At 36.1% G+C, this 25,593-nt stretch overlaps 1 protein-coding gene across 2 annotated transcripts in view; it reads right to left on the minus strand.

Annotated features, from left to right (window-relative positions):
• Positions 1-447: 447 nt before the first annotated feature.
• Positions 448-25,593, minus strand: part of LOC134540243 (CREB-regulated transcription coactivator 1-like) — a 100,097-nt gene continuing 74,951 nt past the window's right edge. For both annotated transcript variants that reach the window (XM_063382865.1, XM_063382864.1), the window contains 3 exons: positions 17,732-17,800; positions 14,220-14,382; positions 448-13,806 (listed from right to left, as the gene is read on the minus strand). In XM_063382865.1, coding sequence (XP_063238935.1) covers positions 13,580-13,806; positions 14,220-14,382; positions 17,732-17,800 — 459 coding nt within the window. In that variant the 3' untranslated portion in view covers positions 448-13,579. The remainder of the gene's footprint in view (positions 13,807-14,219; positions 14,383-17,731; positions 17,801-25,593) is intronic.

Raw genomic sequence — 25,593 nt, forward strand, 5'->3', positions numbered from 1 at the left:
ATTGGAAATTTTATTTGCTCTATAATTTGGTTACTAAAGGGCGATTTACACTTTGTTAGTCTGGTGTACTCCCCTAAGTTAAACTTTGTGCCAGTAGTCTAAAGCACCTTTCCCAGAGACGTATCTGATATTTTGCAGATCTAATACTTTGCTGGCAGCCTTTACTGTCACGAATACGTATTAGGTTCTCTCCTCGAAAAGCACGTCATGGACGCTCGTTGTCAGCGTCGTTGCACTTTTATCCACCCCCCCCCCCCCCCTCTTTCAGTTCTAAGAATTCGTCTAAGGACAATGACCGGTCAGAAACCCCAGCAAACATCAGTCAGAGTTTTTTTTATGACGCCCACTCGGGGAACTTCGGAACCTTTCGGTCCGGACTCCTAGTCCTCCCCTCCACTTTTGATTCAAGATTTACTTTTAATTACGAGACGCGGTTCTTCGAGAGACACTTTGCGTCGCGACTGCAGACGGACCATTTCGCGATTATCGGCGAATCGACGAGACACTGCAAGACTTCCATCTGGCTGTAACCGACTATGTAGTCGCCTAAATAAGGGATGCTATCTCTATAATCTTTTTCAAGTAGTTTAGTCCGTCTGCGTAGTACAAAATGTAATAGTTATTTTTCTTTTAATTTTTTTTGAAATGATGAAAATGACCGTGCCCAGACCCGAATTCGCGGGATCCAGTTCCTGGCTGGCGACGCATCTGTAAACAGAAGCCAACTCCCCTGTCTGGTGAGTGACGATCCGCGACTTTCCCCAACCTCCCCTTAACTATTCCGGGCATTTTCTGCCCCGTATACTGTCTGTGTTCAAGTTCTGATCAGTTTTGATTCGGACTGTTCCAGACAGGGTCCGAGAGCCGGACGCCGAATTGGAATTTTCATCTCCCTTCCACAACAGGACACAAGCGCCCTGGCATCATGTACCCGCGTGATCTCCGGGAAACGAAGCCCCGACCTCCGGTGCTTCTGTATCTTTTGACATTTTTCTGAACTTTCTTTAAATTACGTCGTCAGATGCAGTTAATTAGATAAACATAATTTCTGGACTTTAAGTATATATACTGAGATAGTTTCAATATATTTGTATTTTTTTATTGGTTTATGTATTTTTTAGTAAATGAAACTTTTGATAATTCCATGTACGGCCGGCCAATAATTTTTTTTTGAATATACCCGAGAGCTGTTTAAGAATGTAATTAATATTGTACGTAAATATTTTCTTGTATCTGTTATAAGTTTCCTCAGTATGGAGTAATTATATTTCACACGGAATCACACCTTGTTTTTGTTCATTTCTAATAAACTGGTGAAACCTAAAGATCCACCCAGCAAGGCAAAGATGGTAATCAAACCGTGGTTTGCTGCTACAAAAATAATAGCAGTTAGCATGGTTTGAACCTTGCTACAATCTTTTATTTATATTTCACTTCATTCATGCAGTTATTTAGCCTGACTCTGTTCAAACTCAAACCACCGGCAGCACAGTAACGTAACTTGGCAACTACGGGCCACGGCCGGAAACTACCGAAACCCAGTTGCAGAAACACAGTAGCCGGTAGCCGAATGAAAGACATTTCATTGTATTTATCATGGTTTTGTGATAAACTATCTATTTAGGGCCGGTATTATGACCTCCGGCTAAATCTTCAGGTTAGCTAGCCCTCTGGTTAGGCTAGCCTCCGGTTAACGAACGAGGGGTGTATTATGACCCATACTTAGCCTGCGGTTGGCTAACCGGAACCTGACGAAGCATGTGGTGTAATAATGGGTGTGTTGGTAATGAAATAAACCAGAATTTGGTAACTTTTGTTGCAATACAGTTTTTTTTCTGGTAGAATGTTAGTCACCTGTTTGTTTCTATAGTGATTCGGAATGTTTACAGCTGCAGTACAGAAATATGCCGCGAACTTTATCTTGCAACAGATATAATTAAATTTACCAAAAACTACTTCGACGTCAAACCTGCTTTGTATTAAACCATAAAATTACAATTTACGATTCAAAACCGTGTGTTTTCAACTTTACTCTTGTATTGAAACTCATGATTTTGTTAGGTTATTATTAAGCCAAAACTAACGATGTAATTCTATACAAACAAATAAATACGGATGACATTTTTGCTAGAGAACACTTATTTCTTTCATAAATTTATTTCATAATCAAATAATATAGACCCTGTTTCGGGAAAATACTTGTCAATTTTCATTTCACTGGTGTAGGTTTCATTTTTGTACTAATAGTTTTGTATCACGTATCCAAATTAATCCGATCCTGATGGAATTAGTTTGTGGTATAGGATGCTTGCTGTTTTAATTTAGTAGGTCGAGAGTTCCTAGACATATTCACTGGGGAAATAATTATGATTGTAAAATGTATACGAAAGAAATACATTTTTACAAGACCTGACATAATTTGTTTCTATCGTGATATGTTAGGTATTTTGAGTTATGTACAGGACTTTTCAACATTCTAAATTAAAACAGCAAGTATAATGTAAAACAAGACCAACATATAAAGGGTCATGCCGATAGGATCAAGGGATAAACTTGGATACGGGAAACAGAATAATTCCAGTGCTGTTTTTGTTTTGCACTTGATGGCAGGTAGATAATAAGTACCTAAAGGTTTGTAAGATAGGGAAGGGATAATTGGGTAACATTTATTTTCACATTCAATTGTATTCATTGAATTATAACCACGTCTGAAGTCATATGAAGTGCATTTCATTCCCGGCTTATGTCCACTGTATTACGAATAAAAATTCACAGATACAACTTCCACGAAAACACGCATTTTATAGGTAATAATAACCCTCGTTTTGCAATTTTAAAATTCACTTATTTACACATATTCTTAAGCAGGAACATTTAAATTTATATACATTGCATACGTTTATGTACTTCGTGTTCAATTAAAGTCAAATAATAATATATGACTCGACGAGAATAGAAAAGCGTGACTACACTTTCATGTCATGTACTTTTTAATAAAACTTTGACGAATACGGCGAAGCATTTTATATTTAGTAATAAATTATTCCATCGCATCCTGCAAATATTCAATAGAATTCCTCAAATAGTCATCATCACTATCAACTAACCTCACCTGATACATCGCCATTTTATTTTCTGTCACTTAGCCTCCGGTTAAGCAGCTAGCGGCCGGTTCATCCACCCGCTAGGTTAGCCGGGACTTTAACTGGCAGGTAGACGTTAACAGGGAGTCATAAAACCGAAATAAGAGCTAGCCTGCGGTTAAATTTTAGCCGGAACTTTAGCCGGAGGTCATAAAACCGGCCCTTATTGTTATTATTTGCTGAGCATGCATCCCAATGCTATTTGACAATTTTACTTATTAAAAGGAATGTGAATGTTTGTACATATTTGAGTTTGTCTCTTACCTCGTTACTTGTGTTTTTCGAACAAAATAGTTTTTTACGTTAACAAGTACTCTAATGGTACGGTGCATTACTTACTGCCCTATGTCATGAATGTCAATATTACATGCTAATTGTTCATGATTAAATTTAAACAAATTATTTAAATTAAATTTGCAATATCTGTAAATAATGTTTGAAAATTAAAAAGTATGCAATTTTTATCAATGTTTTCTTATTACGTTACCAAGTAAAATTATTGTCCGTAAACCAACTTTACAGACAACCCCCCTTTTTTTGGTCCTATTGTCTGCCTGAAAGAGAGCACTAAAAATGACTAAAGGTTGAAGGATAGCACTAATAGCTTCCAGGCAAGCGAGAGGCTTGTCTAGAACGTCCTCTTCATACTGAGTAGTTTGTACCGAGTAACTTCTTGCTAAAGGAAGGTTCAATATGGTGTTACAGTTTTTCCACTCAGGAACTGAGATGGAAGATTTTATTCCAAACAAAGATAATCATGTAATTAAAATTTATGAATTACAAGTAATCAGAAGTACACTTCCAATGAAATAGGTACAAAAGAATAAAAACATTTATAGGATTTTAGTTTTTAACATTAGATTTAAAAAAATCTTACTTTTATCACTTTGTACTGGTAAAATAACACACAACATAAAAAACCTTAAATAACAATTTACAAAAAACATTGCACGACAATATTGTGCTACATTAGCTGAATTTAAGTCTAAGTCAATGACCCACTTATTCAAATTCATAAGCCCTTTTTTTTAATCTAGCAACAAATATTACATTTGGAATAAAAACAGATGTAGAAAATAACAAAAGAAATTATAACAACATACCGCTAACAAACTTAATATTGTGCCACAAGGTGGGCACGAGAAAATGCTGTAATTTTGTAAAAACTGTAACACTACAATCATAATACGTACACTTTACAGCAAGATTAGGGGTGTGTCTTTTCACCATCATGGACAACAGTTATAGAGCAACATCATCTCATCAGCCACTCCCACTCAGCCACAGGCGCACCAGAACACACAGTTACAGGTTCTTAAAAACCCAAGTGGAGAACATCAGACGAGTTGCAAAAAGCCAGGATTTCCATTACTGCTACGTAACGTTGTGCATTAGAGCATCGTAACACAATCCAACGAAGAAACATCCGTATTGGTCCTAACCTTTGTACGAGGGTGAATCGGGCGAACTGCCGACAGACTGCGCTATCTTGCCCACTTGGCAACCCTGGACGTGATTCGGTTCTCAGGTCCGCGGGTAGCGAAACACAAGATTACAAGTTGAAGGTCTTGCATGAATTGACTGCCACTTTTTCTATACAAAATGATTACGAGGCCAGATTTTGTCAACAAGATCTGTAATGTAATGTCCTGTTTTTTGTTTTGCCTTTTGTTAAATCCGAAGCTTACGCATTACTAAAAACAATTTACAACCAAAATGATCTGTTACGAGTGCAAAACACATTAAGTTCTTAGTATAAATAACATTTATTATTATAAAAGCTATTCCATTAACAAAGTACAACAATGATTTGTTAAATGCATGTAATTTTTCTATTACATCATATAAATTTAAGGATATTGGTATTATTTTGGTCACTTTTGGCTATGTTAATATAAAAGTGGCTAGAAAAAATTATAAATGAGTTTAGGCATTTAAGGTCGCTGTATTTAACGTTTGTGATGAAAATACCTTTTTGACGACCAGTGCAATATAAAAACAAATTACAGTTGAAGCCTTCCAGCTGAAGGCTTTCAAAATACAAAACTAAAAGAGCCATGAGCCAAATGCAAATCCAGCTGGAACACGCCAGAGAAAATTCATGCACATTATTTTAAAGCATTCAGTTTAATGCCACAGTAAATAAAATTGGTTAGTCATTAAATAGAACGCATGTCCCGCAATTTGGAATCGTAATTAAAGAATTAAAGGGTTTAAACGAGTTTATTGCAACTAGCATATGATATGATTCATAGTTCCAAAAAAAAGAGATACTTTCACTTGCAAGAGATTGTTGTGCCAATTTTTAGTGATTTAAAGTTTGGTATTTTATTAAAAAAGATTAAATCAATTCTGAGACTGTCACTTGAAGAAAAGTGGAAATGATTAATTTTATTTAGTATATATCTTTTTGTTCACAGGTTAAAAACACTTATGATTCCAAATACAAATAACATAAATTTTTTCTTAAAATTTTTAATTCCTATGTTTTCAGATCTACACTTAAACACTGGTGAAGAGTCGATCACTGTAATTCACCTCTGCATATTCAAAGTTTTATTGTTATCAATTCCCTATTCTTTTTTTGGTGTTCAGAGTGCAACAGTTTTCTATTTCCCTTTGTTCTCCAGTTTTGGTTAGCCAGTCATGACCCACAATTTCAAACACACATGTAGTCATGTCTATCCTCCCAAAGAAGCAGATCCAACTGTAATGAAACATCACGAATGTGCACAAATATGTTATCTTCCAATACACGTATTGCTTCATATGCTCTAGTAAAAAATAAAATACTGTAGCAACTGATATCAACTAACTTGTGATGGTGCAAAATAAGTTTGATATTTTATCCAAAATAAACATTTACATTGCTGTATTTGCCTGAATATTAGTCAGTACTTCCCCCAAATTTCTTTTAAAAAAAAAAACTAGAACTCCACCAAAATGCACGACTTAAAAAAAAAATCCCAAAAATTTGGAAAATGTATGATTTTAAATTTTTGGTACCAGAAATTTTCGAGTAAGAATAATACAGTTGTATTCAAATAAAATATTGTATTCACTATATTGTAAATACGTGTGTGATGAACGACAATTTGAAATTTAAAATTATTACCAGGGACCGGAAAATTTTTGCATCTATTATTACAGGATTAACTTTTCTCATGCAACTAATTTAAAACTTTTAAGGCTTAGCCTCACATACCAAGATGGTTTTTAATTTCCCTGACATTATTACTGTCCAAGACTAGTCCTGTAAATTTATTACGACAGCTCTCTTGTTTTTTGTACACATTTCATCCCTAAAATGTTGCCAAATATTTTCTAAACCTTATTTTTGTAGTAAGGGGTCATGCCGGCAAACATAATTAGAACACTTCCGTGACTTTTTACATTTATTCAATATCTGCTGAGAAAATTTGAGACGAAACATACCAAATATGTAACAATTACCTTATTTACAGGCGAAGCCCTTAAATAATAGCAAGGACAACAAAACTAAGAAACCAACAAGGTTGTAAGACCATTAAAATGTTTGAGAACTAAACATTAATGTGCACAAAAACTTATAAATAAAACTCACTCTTCTGGCTTTATATTTTAAAAAAAAAGTATATAATTTGTGTCTTCATAATTGTCTTTTTACTTTTAAAATTGGTAGTTCAATACATCAGCAAACATTAAGTTACAGGTTTATATACAGTTATTGCAAATAAATTGTATTAACAGGGTTTTACTTGTTTTCTGAAGTATTTTGGATACATTTAACTTGGCCACAAGGCAACATCACGCCAGTCACAAAAACAACGCAGAGAACGGTAACTGAATACACTCAACGAGGTAAAAAATGGCCACTAAAGAAAAAATACAAGATAAAGTGGCTTTTTTGTTTTCATCAAATTACGAGAACCAAGATCGTACGATTTTATATTTGACCAATTTCATTGTAGAACATGTTAATATTTCATTGATATTGTTTTGATGAGTGTTGTATGATGCACAAGGTAAACACTGGTGCAACTCACACAAGTGAACGAGGCAAACCAATGGAACTATTGGGGGCCCTTACGCCATCATGTCAGGTACGTACGCGAGTATTGGACCGACCCTAGGCTCAACAACATGCAACACCTTCAACGTGTCACGGCACAACGACCGGCAACTTGCACTTCACGTGTTTCCAAGGAGTGTGTATTTTAACATGTCTAACACACACAACCGTTAAAAATACACCGTCCAGAATGGCACTAGTCAAAGACTGCTCGCCTTTAAGATGCGTGGAATAATAAATAAGAATACAAAAAAAATTAGAACTACCAGGCAAAAAGTAGCCTTCAAGAAGTTAACAGGCAAATCTCCCTTCGTTAAAAAAAGTTTTTCCTTACTTTTCACCGGCACAAAACCGCCCACCAATGCAACCTCCGAAACTCTTGGGGGTTAACAGCAAAGACTGCTTATCGAGAGTTTGATTTCAACGGAACAACGGAATAAGCATACAAGTTATACTTTTTATGTGCAAATATTAGACTCTGTACCAGACCAGTAACATTATGATAAACACTAGAATATTGCACAAACAAGTAAGTAAACATTTATAGAGGTTGTATAAGCATACATTACTATCAAAAATACACCACACGACCAAATGCAGTGCTGATGTACAAAAAAAATAAAAAAAACATTAAGTTCACAAATCTTTGGTTTCTCAGAAGTTAAAAAATACATGCAAAAGACAATCTACATTTCATTTGAATACAGTCAGAGTTAAAAACTTTTTTTTTTTGAGATAAAGTGTAACACAAGATAAACATTTATAGATTCCTCCGAGTCTACTTACACTATTTACATGAAGCTAACACCAGAGTGATGCGAGATCACACTTCTTGTTGCACACTCAACACACACACCAACTATCTCGCAAGTACCAGTGGCCAAAACACAGCCGCACGCTTCGTACCGGGCGTTGCGAAGCAGTCGGTTCCAGTCGAATACATCGTTCTCGAAGGATGGCCAGCTATGTATTCCATAAATAAATATATTAAGTACAGACTGCGGAAAAAAAAAATTATGCAAAGCAGTGCTGCCGTCCTTCGGTCAGCAAGGAGGCAACGTTGATTTTTGAACATGAACGGGGATGTCACGAGACCCGACCGTGAACACCGGTCGCCGCCATGTTCTGGCCACTCGTCACAGCTCCACCGAGACAAGGCGCTGGCTCTGAACCCCTCCTGGAAGCTACGGGTTACAAACTCTGATAAAGTCCACACTGATGAAACTCTCGCTCGTCAACTAATACTGCAGTATAAAAAAAAATTTCCAGAGACTTAACAAGTAACAAAGTGTGCTTCTTTCGAGTTACAAAATCAGTGGTGTACCAACTCACTCGCTCACAACCAGGCACACGTCACTGAGCACTCGTACGTAGGAGATTGTGCGCGTTATTTGCGTGACGCTGACTACGAGCATCGGTTGCCGAGTGCTGCTAGGAGTGACCACTCCCCTCCCGCGAGAACCAGCGAGAACCAGCGAGAACCAACAACTACAGACAAGGGATCCTTAAAGCATTCCGAATATGCAACATTTATAAACATCTGATTACTCGTAAAACTAGTTGAATGAGATCCACAGAGAACATCAACTATCCAAACCTCAAGTGACCAACAGCACAACTTAAATTTAAAAAAAAAAAATCAAAATATCTAATTTATTTTTTTTTTCAAACAAAGCAAAATTATAAAAATTACTATGATGGAATATTAAAGATTTTTTTTTATCAATTATAAATTTTTTGAGGTGTTTATTGTTTGGAGCTGGACAAACTAGCATCTCTTTCTCCCAAATTTAACATGTAATTTTTTTTTAAATTGTAATCTATTATTGCAAAATTAGATATTTCAATCAAATAAAAAATGTTTGATATTAATATTCTATATGTTTTTTCCTTGAAATAAATAAATACATGTAAATAACTTCAATGCCTCCATGTGAACAACTAGCCAGTTAGTTTAAGACTGCCAGAACTGTGTACCCAAACATAAGTGCAAAAAGTCACATTAGATCACGTCAAAATATCATGTCCAGGTTCCAATCCATCAGCATTTGACTCTATAGATGCAAACAAAATAATTTTACAATGAAAATAACATGTATTGGACAAAGGTTATGAAAATGTCAATTCTCATATTAATTGGCTAACTTGATGTGTACTGGAATAAAATTTTGGGGTTTTCTTGAGTGCATGTACAGTTGCCACGGTCACTATAAAAGTAACTTTCTCTGCTAAAATGGCTAAATAGCACCAACAAAGCTTGACCAAGGTAGAAGCAAGCTAGTCAAGAGATCTTTAAGCTTAATGCATAACTTAAAGCTCAGTTTTTACCCACAAATCAGAAACCAGACAATCAACAATTGAAATGAACGGTAAATTGCCAATTTTTTTTTTTTTTAGTATCCCCAAACATCTACTACTAAACCCCTGGCTGAAATTAACCACACTGATTAACCAATCCCAATTAGAGAACCTAATTTTTAAAGCCCCGTCTCACACAAAATAATGGTTATTTCAATTTTCTTGTCATAACTATTATTTATATTTATCTACAGGAATAATATTCCTGTAAATATATTTTGATAGCGCTCTTGCAAGTTATGTTTTGATCCAAATTTTGAAACCAGTTATCTACTAAATGTCATTTGCGAGCTGTAAAATATCACGTTATTGATCATTATAACTAGGCCTGTGCAAATATTTCTCTTAGTTCAAATCAAATACAAATACAAAATTATTCGCAAATACAAATATTGAATTAAAATATAGAGAATTGGAATCGCACAAAAAAATTTTGGCATCATGTCACACATATGTAGAGAAAGAAAAAGATATCTTCTGGGGGATTAGACAATTAATACTCTAGTGAAAGGTTATTCCATTAAGTCAGCTACGTAAATTAAAGATAACATTTTTCATTTTTGTTAAAATATTTAACTTTTGAAAAAAAAATGTGTTTTTATACACCTAACCTAACATAACCGACCTTTCACCTCAGTTTTTATTTGTCTTAATTCCCACAGAAAACTACTCAAAATACTGATCCAGAAAAATTTTGCGAACCACAAAATTCAATCAATTCTACAAAAAAAATTATTTTTTTTTTTAATAATATATTTGCAAAATAATGAATACATAAATGAGCTCATATTTTTATATTTTATTTACTCACTTTGTTGTTAACGGTAGCCAAGTAAACTGCATTTTAGTTTAGCAATATTACAAACTTTCTACTAATTTTCTTTGAAATTCTGAAACATTATTTAGTTTTGCTTATTTAATATTTGAGCCACAACGTCTGTTTCGTCACAAATACGTACGGCAAGTAAGCTTCCATCGTGGTGCATGGTGGTAGATCAATTGTGACTATCAATTTATACGCCGTTGCAACTATTGTATTAACTTCTTTTTTAATGGCCATTGCAAAGGAGTGTCAGTGTTTTGTGTTGTGGTCCATGGTTTTTGACTTTTATTATTTATTTTTTCCCCACTATAAGTACGAGTGATGAAACAAAAACAAACTGTTTTCAAGTTTGAAATACCCCAAATAGTCCATGTTTTTAACTGTCACACAATTTGTTCCACTGCTGTTTTACTAGTTAGTATGAAAAAACTTTGAATACTTTTTGCCTGTTAAAACACCAACTACTGTTAATGTTTTTTTGATAAAAAATTCCTGTTGAAACATCTTAAATGGGTGTTTATATCACACAAATGACTTAACCTCAACAGCAAACATTGATAAATGATAAACACACGAGAATTCATTATTTCGAAGTGTTAGTATTCAAAAACGAATTAAATAATAAAAAAATTTGTATTTATATTAGAAAATTTTAATATTCCTAATTATAATGAACACTTGTAAGCCGTTTTATCATTTTTGCATAAAATGTAGAGAGAATTTCATAAAACTGAAATAAGCAACATGTCTTACAAAACCGGGCCTAAAGAACCGAATACATATTGTATTGTTGCCGATGGTTTGGCACAGACATTCCAGCAAGTAACCACAAATGAAAAATATTTCACTGTAAATTTTTCTGAATGCACTTATGTTGCAAATCAGAATAAATGAAGTCATCTATAAAAATGATACACTAACCAAGCCAGAAGCAACTACTTATCCCAGCCCCTACTGAACTTAAACGGAATACACCTTTTGACTGTTGGCAACACAGACAGCATCACTGAAACCAGCACCCGGTCCTGAGATCTCACCAGACTGCCTCTTGCCGTCTAGACGACAACCACCATCGGCAGGAAGAAACCACGGTTTCACAACCAAACTCCCCCAAACAACATAACTTATTTACCCGAATAATCCGCACACCATTTTTCGTAAAATGTGTGTTGAAAAAGCACGGTGGACAGCTTATTCCAAACTTGGCAGCACTGCATAGCACAAGTTCCTTCAAGCTCCAAGGTTGCTGAATGAATGATGGACATCTTGCACAAGGTTTGAAAGTGCGTATTTTTGTGTGAATGACTTTCCAATGATTACCAAATGTTTGTGATTGCCATCATCTGCGATTACTGAAAAAACCTAAAATGATAAAAATGATGAGGAAATGGAAATCATGCCACGTGAAGCACTGGAGTAAAAAAAAAATTGTTATGGTGTTATTGCAATAAAAATTTTATTTGCAGGGTGAGAATTTGTTGCATGTAATTCAGCAATTTACCGATTTATTTTGTTTATAATCTTTGTACATAGCATTGGAGTTGGTACTTTGTGGCCAAGATATGAATGGCACTTTACTGCAGTAAACTAAATCATTACAGTCAGTAGCCATTTTACATTCTTCACTTTTTCCCTTGCATTACGGGCAAACATGTTATTTAACAGTTACGCCATAAATAAAATATTTAATGCCTGATATCTCTGCACCAATATATATTTAACAAGACTCTTATGGCACAAATAAAGCGTGCTGAAACAAAGTAACTTGCATACATCAAAAATGGTACGAGAATGCTATTATTTTTACAATAAACCTTAAAAGACTTATTATTTGGTATGATTAAGTAAAACCAGAAAAAAATATTTACTAGAAACTTGAGAAACTTGAAATAAGGACCCAAGTTCTGTTTTTAAAAATTTGGTGCAAAGCTTATTATAAAAAAAAATATTTTTGGAAATGGTCTAAATACACATCATGGGTGCGGCTTATTCGAGTGAATACGGTACTCGTCCAAATGTTCATGTGGTTCTCTTATAATTTAAATAAAAAGTTTTAAGGCTGAAAACTGAAAAGATAGCCGAGGCAAAAAAGAGATGCAACCCTGCTTTGAACACCCGCATATAAGTAATTGGTCGATTCTTATTTTTTTACAAGGTTTTAAGATGATTCCATCATCGTGTCATAATATTAGTTCATTCTTCAACTTTATTTTAAATGTGCTCAGAAGTTTCCATGTCATACAAACAATGACAATTAAAAACTTACACATGAAAACATAGGACTACGGTACAGAAAGCAATGAACTGAAATGAACATCTGAATCCCGGCTCAAAAATGAAGTCCAGTCAGAACAGACGGAGCTACACTACCGTCAAGAAGAGTGATTGACGCGGTCCCCGGTGACGGCAGAGTGCAACTAGATGGTTTGGTGACGGGTGCGAAGACTAGACAGCAAGAAATCAAGAAAATCATTACCAGCGGCATTGGCAAGGTAAAAATAAAAAAAAAGTTATTTATTTATCGTAATTGACTAAGCATTTTGGGAACTAAAAATATGTTAGCTAACATCACATCAAATTACTTCTAAAACACATTTCAGTAGAAAAATATACAAAATTTAAAAATTGGCTACAAAATTTAAAAAATAAAGAAAAATTGTACTTCATTCTCAACATGTAACAAAATACTATTCCAACATAAAATTAGCTTCAGGCAACACTCGTCACATGACCGACCAACTAAGGCTGTAACAACACTTAACACATCAGCATTGCACTTTTAGGTACATTTTGGCAACTTGCTTTGATTTCACTTCATTTTCACACCGCCATGAAAAATCCATAAACTCACCATTCATACCATTAAAAATCACATAACCAGCTTTGAGAAATGTAACTTGCACTCGTTCTCACCAGACGCCCGGAGTCACACGGCACACTTGACCCCACGTCGCGAGAACACGTGAAAACCCAGTTGCCCCGAGGAAACATTTGGCATACAGACAGGTAAACTTTAAAAGTACACAAACAGATGTGCTGTCTCAAAATTCTTGCTAAAGAAGAAACGTGGTGGCTAACGGTTGAGGAATGTTAATATCAAAAAGTGGATGAAAACTCGACGACTACTCCAAGCTAAGATTTGAAAAACGTTAAGCTGAACATGAGGTGTCGAGAATGGCACGCACGCATGTCGCGTCGCAGGCACTACAACCTGTCCAGGCGGAAACTGTCCTCCGCCGCGGGGTCCGTGATCACGGTTATGTCGGGGTCGGTCAGCATCTGCAGGCCGTCGAAGTCGATGGGGTCCAGGCCCTCCCTCAGCGTGTCGTCCGACGGAAACAGGTCCGAGTCGAAGGAGCCCGACATGGCCGAGTTCAGGTCCTTCACGAACTCCTGTCTCGACAGCTCGTCCGCCGTGCCGGACGAGAAGTCTGCAACAGAACACGTCCGTCCCGGCGTCAACAGGGAAACCAGGAGCACACAGGCACGTCAAACCCAGGCAAGAGTACAAATTTAATTAAGGTAACACCAATGAGAAATGGGGGAAAAAGAATGAGTGTGAATTAAGAACAGAGATATAAAAAAACTCAAGATTACGAACATTGGAAAGTGGACTAAATCCAGAGCAAAAAACAAAAAGGGGGTTGCCTGTAAAGTCGGTTTACGGACGATAATTTTACGTGATAGCGTCGTATCAAATTTTTTAAATTTGCTGCTTTTAAAAAGCCCGCCTTAACCTGTTTGATATTATAGACGTTTTTCTCGCACGGTGGTCGGCCGGTTCTTGCACGCTCGGCACGCGACGAGAATGACGAGGACTGCCCGTGGTTCAGAGCGGGAGTACCTGTGAGGATGATGTCCGGAATGCTGGAGGGAGTGTTGGGCGTCTGGGGCTGCGTGGAGCTGGGGCGCGCGTACGTCAGCTGCGACGGTGGCTGGCTGAAGTAGCCGGGGTCTGCCCCCAGCTCCTGCTTCAGGCACTCCTCGGGGCTGCCCCCGCTCACCGCCTGCACAGCACTCACTGCCTTCCTCAAGTCTTCATTACAAGCAAGTCCAAGCTGCTGTTTGCGAACAGCACGTCAACACACCAAAATACACTACATCGAACCCAAATGCAAGTTATATCATGAAATCAAGCAAAATTTACACAAAAATTAAAAAATATATAGCCAGTCATGGGGACTATCAACAGAAGTGAAAACTTAAAACTTTGTTTTTAAATGTGTAGTATCACACAGTTTGTACGTCAAATGTACGTAAGAAAATGAGTTTGGTATTATATCAGTACGATGTCAGCACAATATCATTTTTTTTAGTCACAACAGATGTCAGTGGTATGTCAAAATTACGTAATAATTCATTACCTAGCTATGACTTACCAGTGATGTCAGACCTAGGTCATGTATTCACGTGGTCAAAATAACTACTACAGCATGTCGGTGATGTGAACTCACAAGATTTTACCCATTCAAAAAAGAGTCCAACACGCACATGATACAGTCGAGTACATACAATGTACCGTATTTACCCGAATATAAGACGACATTTTTTACCATAATTTATCATTCAAAACAAAGGGGTCGCCTTATATTCAGATACATTGATTTTTAGGTCAATGTTTTCAGGTTGTGCAGTAGTTACTGGCTGCACATGTTACGACTGATGTTTTTGGAATGTTCTATAGCACAAGATGGCGTCCATCTTATCGATTATTTTCTTGTACAAAAACATCCATGTAGGTTATACAGTACTTCTTTGCTGTGATTATTTTTTTAAGTTAGACGAACGGTTCCGCGAGTTATGTTATTTACATTCTAAATGCTGATGAAACGCCTGTATATTTTGATATGCCTTCAAATTATTCAGTGGATGCTGTTGGAACTAAAACAGTTAATGTGAAGACAAGTGGCAATGAGAAAATGAGGATAACAGTGATGCTTACAGTGTTAGCTGATGGTAGAAAATTGTTCCCTTTTGTCATTCTTAACCGTAAGACTGGTTAAAGGCAGTTTGGGATAGAAGGCCTGGGTCACTTTTAAAGAAGAAAGATGTTAGTGTTAGATGCATTCAAAGGACATTTAACGCCAGAGGTGAAATCATGTATTAAAGGTATGAACACCGACCTTGTTATTATTCCTGGAGGCATGACTTCAAAGCTGCAGGTATTAGATGTGTGTGTCAACAAATCATTTAAAGACCGTCTAAAAGTGCTGTACTCTGAATGGCTCTTGGCAGGCAACCATGCTCTAACACCAACAGGCAAAATCAGAAAACCAAGTATAGCAGTCTTGTGTCAGTAGATTAAGGCTGCATGGGACACAATCTCATCGGAAGTGATCATCAAAAGCTTCAAGAAATGTTGCATTTCTAATGCATTGGATGGCAGTGAAGATAGTGTTATTTGGGAAGAAGATGCAATTGAAGCTGAAGTCGACAGCAGTGAAGATGACAACAATGAAGATGATGCATCAGCATAATGATACTCTATAACAGTTTCCAACAGTTACAGTAGCAGCCATTTATAAATTTATTTCTGTTTGTACATAAACTGTTAACAGTATTTCAAAAGTGGTGGTTGAAATCCTTTGTAACATTCATATTTTCAATTTTATATCTAATTTGTTGGCATGTGTTTAATACAATAAAATTTTTTTCCTAGAAACATGAGGCTGTAGTTGGGGGGTCGTCGTATATTCGAGGTCGTCTTATATTCGGGTATATACGGTATTAGTGTATATATGCGTATACATCTACACAGGCCGCTGCGATTCGCCAGTCTGGCGCAACACGTCACTAGCATGTCGGTGACGCGAACCCATAAGTTATGCCCCTACCAAAAATCGCTCAACGCGGCTAAAGAAATTTTCACTTAAAAAAAAATTGTGTTTTAAGTACATATCAGAAACTGTAAAGTAAAAATAGGTAAAAAATAACGTTTACTTTTATTGGGGAACATGCTTAGTTTTAACAATTCACTATATGTAATATGAGTGAACTTTATTTTAGATTCTGTGTTATTAGTCGAATAGACTAGTATCTTGGTGTTAAATGGTATATTAACTTATATTTCAAGGTAATATGGCGTACTAACGTAAATTTTGGTGATATTTCAGTTTTATTACAATTCACCATCATAAATTGTTGTCCCTGTCTTGGGTTATTCAAGTACAGAACCTTACCTGCTATTTAGGGTTCTTGCATTTTTAAGGGAATATTTTTTGTTTTATGGCCATCCCAAAAATGTTTCTCTATCACATAGTATAAACAAGCACTGCAGTTTATGTTTTATTGAAAATATTGTCCCCAGATACGTGCCATGAGTCATTTGCTATTAAAAAAAGTTAGACCATTATTCTAATTGAAATTGGTCACTCATTGAAAGTAATTTTTGTGCTCTTAAAGATGGTTGATGCATACAACTTTACTTTTTATAGCCCACTTTCTTCACAAAACATTGGAATAAAAAAAAATAAAAGATCTGGCATAGCGTGAGAGGTTGAACTTTGAAAGGCCGATCAAGCACCCTCCAACATACGACTACTTCCTGTATAGAATACGTAGCACAACACCAAGCGCAGAACTCCGGAAGGCGATCGTTCACAACAGACCCGGCCAGGAATCCACACAGGGACCCTCGGCCCACAAGCCAGAAGCTATATCACTTAGCCAGTTGAGTGAGACTGTTTCTTATGACAGTGTTGCTGCATGGCCATGTGATAAGACAAGATCTGCAATGCCATGCAATCCCCCATAACAACTTCCTTCAAACTGGTTTATGCAAAAGGAATGAAACAGCAAATTAACGAAGACTGAATGTATGAATAAGTGAAACGGCTTTACGTCTCGTCAGTATCAAAGTCCTTGGAGACGATGGGCGGTGAGATCAGAATGGAGCAGTCGGAATGAAGAAGTGGGGGAACAGGGAGCAGCTCTGGCTCATGGCAATGACTGCAAATATATTTCAACATGCGAAAACAGGTATAATACCCTGATCTCCTCGGTGGGACAATGGGACGGTGGGATAGAGGGAGGGTGGGAGGTAAGAGAGTGTAAAAAAAGGATGGTTAGAATGGTGCGGTGCTGGGAGCATGTGATGAAGGATGGGTAGAACATTATGTTGGTGGGAGTGTGTGATAAAGGATGGGTAGAATGGTGGGATGGCGGGAGTGTGTGTTAAAGGATGGGTAGAACGGTGAGGTGGTGGGAGTGTGGTAGTGTGGGATTGAGGGAAAGTGGGGTAGTGTACAGTGTGTCAGCGGGAGGGTAGGAGAAAAAGGAGTGTAGACTGTAGTGATGGGTCCACTCAGTCACCAGGTCCCTCGAATGCCCAAGTACTCGACAGCAGTCACACGCTACCTGGGAGTAGTGCGAGGTGTTGCTGGGAGAGTCTATGTAGTCGATGGTGGTCGACACGGGGTGGTCCAGCTGCAAACACAGACACACAACCACAGTCAGCACCACGTGCCACAACCAGCCTGCCACACACCACTACGTACGCAAGACACATCACATCTCACACTCGCGACACTTACCTGGAGTCCTCTCTTCTTAACCAGCGAAACATTGGAACCACACAGCACACAGAGAAACAAGTACTCACATGCTAATACTTGTATACTCTAACAATGCACCCTGAGTTTTACCACCTGAGGATATTAACTGAGCCAGTAAAATACGTGACTTCACTGCAAAACTGAGTTGTCCTTGAGTGAGCGTCAATCCTTCCATTCATACATCCCAGTGTGTCACACTGTTTTTATATTATCACCTGTTCTCCCTCCTTTGTTAATAACAATAATTTGCTGTTAACAATCACACAGAGTTAGTACATATTTCTGACTTTCTATCATATACATTTAATTCAAAGAATATTACATAAAATTCAAATACTATAATAATACTATTTTTTTGCTTAAGCAACAACCAGTTTTTCTATCAAGTGTCTAAATATCACTATCATACCTCCAGAGTACCACTAAGTAAACATGCAATAAAATAATACTTCGTCAACACAAGCAAAAACACCAAAAGTTCATAATGCAAAAAAAAATGTGGTATCTATATATATATATATATAGTTCTTACAGGCACAGTAATTACAAAGGATACCATAATAAAAAAAATTGTTATAAGTCAACTAAAAAATCAACTTAATGCTTACCATTTCTATTTACGAATAAACTCCATCATTGCTCTGTGTTCACCAAGATATTGAACCTACCATTTTTAAGGCTGAACAAAACAATAATTATGAACAGTACTGGTGAATTTTGTGGTTTACAATGATCTTAAAATATTATAAAAGGATGTATCCGATCTGTAAGCAATCCAAAATATCCATACAACTACAAAATTACTCCCCCTACCACTGGAATGTTTCTTTGTACCAATTGTTCTTGTATAGTCTCTAAGAGTTCCACAGTCAAAAGGGGAAACTTATGTTCACACAGTTTGTGTGACTGAATTTTAAAGTAATTATTGGTAATCCAGATTTCTTTGTAAACCTTTTCAATTTCATACCTCTAAGCAAGCAATAATTATCTAATTTAAAATAGTAGTAAACAAATATTTGAAAAATTAACTTTTTGGTGTTACAAGAAGTAAAAATGATAAATAAATTCTTTAGAAATACTGAATTATCATAGAAACGAAGAGGGTGGGACAATTGAATGACTATAAAGCAGAACAGAAAAAAATTCAAAATCAATCACAAAATAAAGTGTATATTACTGTTATATATTATATTACTGTTAGCAACCATTTTCCAAAAATGTACATAAATTAAAGTAGTAAACAAATTGACATTCTTAGCACTTAAGAAAGATCTGATTCATTGTAGTTATTAAAGATAAAAAACTATATTAATAAATACATAGTTGGAAACTTTCAATTAGTAATTACAAATAACAACAATACAATACTGTTTAGAATCTACCCACATATTAAAATGTCTTGCACAATTCCAACATATCACTAGGCCTAAAAACAAGCACAGTTACAAAATAACTTCATATTACGTAGTAACTTCGACTCAACAATTAAAGATAAACACAGACACTAATAAGAAAAATTTACAAGATCTACAAGATTAAAAAAATATATTGCTGAGCAAATTGTTTAGTGGTAGAAGTACATTGGAAAACCAAATGAAATCATTGTGGAACATTACAACATGAACACAAAATTGTAAACTATACTAATATATTAACTGTGGCAGAGTTAAAGTTTAAAACAGTGTTCATATATTTCGCACTCATATAAATTCCCAAAAGGTTTGAGAAAATTAAACTAACATCATGGCCGTGTTTCGAAAGACATACTTTCACCTGGGTAGGACTCCAACAAGCAAAATTCAGAGAAATTGAATTCTCACAACTTCAAATGTCACAAAAAAATACCTATAGGGAAATCTTTATGTCTTTATTTACAGTTCCTAAGTTCAATGTTTACTGAGTTAGTACAATAGAAACCCATTTTATTCACCAAATTTAAACACTACTGTATTAATGTAATTAATTTAAAAAAAAAAAAAAAAAAACATTAATTTTAAGACCTAAACTTTCAAGAGCTAACATTAAGATATCAATGACTAAATATTTATGACATGAAATTGGGAAGTTTGGAAAGCACCAAATCTGCAGTTAAAGTCACACTAATTGGCGACAGAAATGCGCTCGAGGCTCGGAGACGCGAGGGCTGCGAGACGCGAGTGGGCAGGAGACACAGGAGCACCAGGAGGAAACCAGCGGTCGTGGCAAGTCCGTCCCGCACATGGGTGTGACCCTGATGGCCTTGGCAGATCATCTGATGCAATATTTATAAACTAATTACAATTTTCATAAAAAATGAATGTGCTGAAATTGTTCCAACAAGTCAAAAATTCAAAATATGGCAACATAACACTTCACAAAAAAATTTTAATCTAGATACCTCTAGGAAAAAAATTAAGGAAGAAATTCTGTCACGTGGGGAATTTCGCCGACATTGGAGGAGGAAAATAATATGATTTGTCTGCACAAGATAAAAATGGGAAAACAAAAAAATTATTAATTAATTTTTGTAAAAACAGTTTTCGGTCAGTATGTTAAATTGGTGAAATGATCTTAAGAGTGCTGATGTATTAGGTAAACTGTAAAAGCGTGAAATATAAAATAAAATTACATCTAGAGGTTTAATACTATAATCGGCAAAAAGAACAATTTTTTCATATGTGTAAAACAATTTTTCATTTCCAGAGCACCTTCCTGGTTTAATTACTGGGTATTGAACCTTGAGTTTCATACAACGGAAGGCAGAGGCAACCCATTGCAGAATCACTTCTCCCGGTCTTCCCCATTTACGCTGAGGCCATCACCCTATATGTCCACAACTTAAACCCTTTTCAAACTAGGTTTGAATGTGGCATTCAACTGTAGAACATTTCTTTTCACCTAATACAGGACACAGAACATGGGCTGATGATAGGATAATACGAGGGTGTTTCAAAAAGTAAAGATACACCACAGACAGCTGGAAAATTAAAGTTTTGGCGAGCGTGTTGGCAATATGGATTTTAACCATGAATCTCTTGTGCTTTTCCCTTGCGGTCATTCGTTATTTCTGGCCAATTCATAATCCAGCCAAATGTGAGGTGCATTTTCTTCATGCAATATCCAGTGGATATTCACAAAAAAATTGTTCCGTCTACTATAACATTATGAATAGACGAAATGCAACGAAATTTAAGTATGGCAGATGTTCATGAAGAACACAGAACAGGTACGCCAACTGGAATAATTTAATGAAATCATACCGGAAGTGTCAATGACAACTCGTTATGAAGCTGTGTCTGAATTAAGGGTATCGTAAATAGCGTTGACGCTGGGTTCCGAACTTGTTAACGGAAGAACCCAAAAAAACAAGGCTACACACTCGACTTCCTCACACGCTACGCAGAAGCAAGTGATCACACCAGTAACCACTGGTGACGACATGGGGATTTGTCATCACACCACATTCCAAGCAACAGTCAATGCAGTGGTGTCACACTATGTCCACCAAAGCCACGAAATTCAAAACTTCCAATTTCAGCCACAAAAAAAAATTGTGGGTTATTTTCTGGGACAGACAAAGCCTTCTTCTGATTGACTTCATGCTTCCCGGCACTACAATCAATGCGGATGCACGTAGCGGGCTTTTGGAACGTCAGTCGAGTCTGCTTGCTTCATGATGACCCTCATCCTCACATCACACAGTGCTTCAAACAAAAACAATACTCAACATTTTCAATTGGGAAGTTTTTGACCATCCGCGAACACACCATACCTTGCACCCAAGCGAAAACTTCTAAGACGACAATGATACCAAAATTCAAGTTGAAATGTAGTTTTGACAACAGGCTGTAAACTTCTATGACTGCGATGCAATAGTTTGAACCCAGATTTAACAAAGGGTTCGATAATGGAAGCAACTACGTCGAAAAATAAGGCAAAAGTAAGTAAGTAATTTGTAATGGGCATTTTATAAATAAAACTGTTTTTACATGAGTATGCTGATTTATATCTTTATTTTTTGAAACACCCTCATATTATGAATTATGCACATGATGGATGGTACAATGAGTGGTCGCTCATGGTGGATGATGACCAATATGAATGAATATGTATGGTGATTATAGGGAGGAGACCAGTTGTCTTATCATAATATTCATGTTCAGAACATTTATATAAAACAAAGTGTTGGAATGATTTATCTTTGGAGTAGGTTAAGAAACTTAATTGTCTTGGTGTAGATTGTGCAAATAAATGGGAGACTGGGAGATTAAAAGTTTTCTAAAGTGTTATTTGAGCTTTGCATCTTGTCTAAAAGTCACCAGAGTCCAACATACACAACGAACATAACTCGGGTTTGCAGAAGGATTCCTCATAGCACAAGGTAAGGATAGGGATTTTAACATAGATCATCATAAATGCCAGTCCAAAGTTTTACCATTGTGATGCCTAACTTGGTGGAATATCTAAACAGTGGGATGCTAGTAAACATCTGTGTAATTGCTACAAGTTGGAACAAATAAAAGCTCATAGCATTTGTTAATTTAGACAATCATACATTTCATACAAACAAATGCCAACATAATAAAAAAAATACTGTTTAATTTTAACTCTGCCACACATTCATTCAAACAAGTTAATTTAAAATGCATACCTAACTAAAATAAAGAGTTTCAATATAAAAATTTTGCAAAACAAAAAAATAGTATTGACAAACAAACCATGCAAACTGGAAAAAGAAATCAAATGGTACAAAATCAAACTGAAAACTAGTCTGAAGGAACAAAACACTGCAAATACTCGTTTGCAGCTTCTCTGGCAGGGCCGTGCTTTCTGAAATACAACTCGCTCATGCGCACAACCTCAAAGGCACGGCACCCGTCCATGTCAGACCTCTTTTCTGGCTTCGTCTTCTGCCGCACTGCCGCGCCAAGCACACATTTACGACTGCAATAGAAGGTTACGACAGAACTTGACGGCCGGCAAACAGGACAAGAACCGGTTGGAAAAAAAAAGACTGAATGGTAACCACAAAGTTAAATTTTGGGACAGAAAATGAAAAGGAAAAAAAAGTTCTAAACATAAAACCAGGTTTCAGTAGGTACTTCCTAACTAGTAAAAAATATATTTTGAAAATTAAGAAACAACTGTTGTATTATAACGATTACAGTATTCCATGCTCTTTCTGCAGTTGTAGTGTTGAGCAAAGCGTCTGAAAATAAACGTTTAAAAAAATATATAAACATATTTGAATATACTTGTTTATTTACAGATTAACTTAGTTTCCCAGCCCAAATCACACGCAGTATTTATGCTTATTCAGTTGGGAACAACTAGTAACTGTCAATAAAAAGCTACAGCTGACCAAAAATAAATCCATTCTTAGTTGTTCACTGCCTTTTGCATTCAAAAGATATTTATTCTCTTTCATGATTACACAGGGTGTCTACTGGTCTTCCTTTCCAAAAATCAGTGACTTTTGGTGACTTTTGGAGCCCACTTTCTGTCATTTTTGGTGACTTTTTTTTACTAAAAATTGTATTAAATTAAAACGGATATTGAATATAGGTCTAGTTTACTTATCAACGGTTAAGCTTATTGTTAAATAAATGGGATCACATGCAGTTTAAAATGCTAAACTTGACCTTAAAAAAGTTTTACTTTAAGCAGCTTTGGAGGGTAATGAAAAATAAATCCAAATAATCGATAATGACTTAATTTACAAATAAATAAATAGGCGAAACTAACAGGTATTTGAAATATAGTCTGTCATTTATAAACATATTTTGTTCCTAAGTTTTTTCAAATCCCTGTCTATTTCTAAGAGTTCTTCTTTCTTTTCTTCCAGCACTTTTTTCTTTTTCAATTCTAAGAGCGTAATTTCATGTGCTGCTCTTTTCCTTGCATTCACAGATTCATCCTCTTTAATCTTCTTCTTCATCAGGTCATCTCTTCTTTTTGATGCAGCATTTCTGAAGTTTAAAATCATCTGTTTAGATATAGTATGAGAAAAAGTTTCAATTCCACCTGTAACATAAAAAATTTGAGATTTAAAATTATTGATAAAGAAATATTTAAGTCTAACTTACATTCAGAAAGCATTTCTTTTTAAACCCACCTGGAAGAGAAGACACATGGTCATGAACAAGTCTTTGGGCAACCAAAGATTTCTCTTGAAGATTTTCCACTAAGAACTCCTTATTGAAAGAAAAACTTCTCTCAACTGCTGCATTACCATGAAAGCAAATCAAAAAACGCTGAATGAAAGAAACAAACAGGTTATGGGCATTCTCCATTGCCGAGCTTAGCAGTTGAAACAAAAACTTATCTAGGCTATCCTTTTTCCAGTTAAAGAACTTTGTTGCTTTCAGAACTTCAGGAAGTGCACAAAACTTAGCATATTCTCTTAACACAACATCCCCATCTGCTGGTGACAGGTGATTGAGAGAAATAAGTTCTTCAATGGCAATCTTGGCCCTCGAGGTTCTGACATCTTTGAGAATCACTGAAGGAGATAAGCAAGTGGACCCAAGCACAATTCGCTTCCTTAAAGGGCTTTTCTCTTCAAGCTTGGAAAACAACTGTAACAAAAACTGTTTGCAATCTGCTTTAAATCTAAGAGAGTGTAGTTCTTTTACTTTCTTTAGGCAAAATGTTGCTCCAAAACCAATTTCAATAGAATCTGGCATTCTTAGGTCAGTCTCATTTTTGACATTCAAATGTTTTAACTGGGATGCACTAACAACCTTTTCCATTGCAGATTTTGTAAACACTCTACTCGCAATGTTCTTCATCAACTGGAAAACTTCTTGATAAAGAAAAGGCAGTAGGGGATCGTTTCTCTGAAAACATGTCAAAAATTCTTCCAGCTCTTCAGATATCATGGCAGAGAAATGTAGCTTAGCTTCTAGTACTGGGTCTTCCAACAAGGCCTTCTTTACCACATGAAAGTTCTGGGAGTTTGGAGGATTCTTTTCAATCTCTTTGTCTGTAACGTATTTCTTCAGATGTGGAATAATTTCTGAGCACCTTTTCATCACAGATGAGTTTTCAGTCCATCGTATGGCACAGAACTTTTTCGGGAACATTCTGGAGCCAGTGATCTGTTGATAAACTGCACGACGAGATGGGTAGTTCTTGAAAAGACTGTAAAGTGCTCTAAGAAACTCATTAAGTTGCCAACCAACTTTTGCATGAGCTGTTTTGTATGCACCATTTACAATGTGCAATGAACAGGTGCCTAAGTCCAAGATTTCTTTTTCGCTGTCAAGAGTACATCTCATGTAACTTTTCAGGTCGGAAATCAGTTTCAAATTAACATTGGGTCCATCAGTTGCAATTTGCACCAAGCCTCCTAGAGACAGGTCAGCTTCTCCAATGCATACAATAAGATTATTGAGCAAATCTGCAGCTTTTGAATGCTCCAGGAAAGCAGATGTCAGATATTTTGTACAAACACAACTGTTTTCTGCATCCCAATACTTTACAACAATGTCCATTTGCCCCTTTTGGCAAACATCGTTTAAACTTTCGTCAATTGACAAAGCATAAAATGGGCTTTTCTGAACACTATGTGACACACATTTCGCAAAATGGGGTCCAAGTCCATATGTTATGCTGTATGCAATTTTATCCTTATGCATTTTCATTTTAGAGGCTAGAGAGCTATCTGGGAACATAATGGGAAAC

Source organism: Bacillus rossius, chromosome 16 (assembly GCF_032445375.1).
Source record: "Bacillus rossius redtenbacheri isolate Brsri chromosome 16, Brsri_v3, whole genome shotgun sequence".
Classification (NCBI taxonomy): Eukaryota; Metazoa; Arthropoda; class Insecta; order Phasmatodea; family Bacillidae; genus Bacillus; species Bacillus rossius.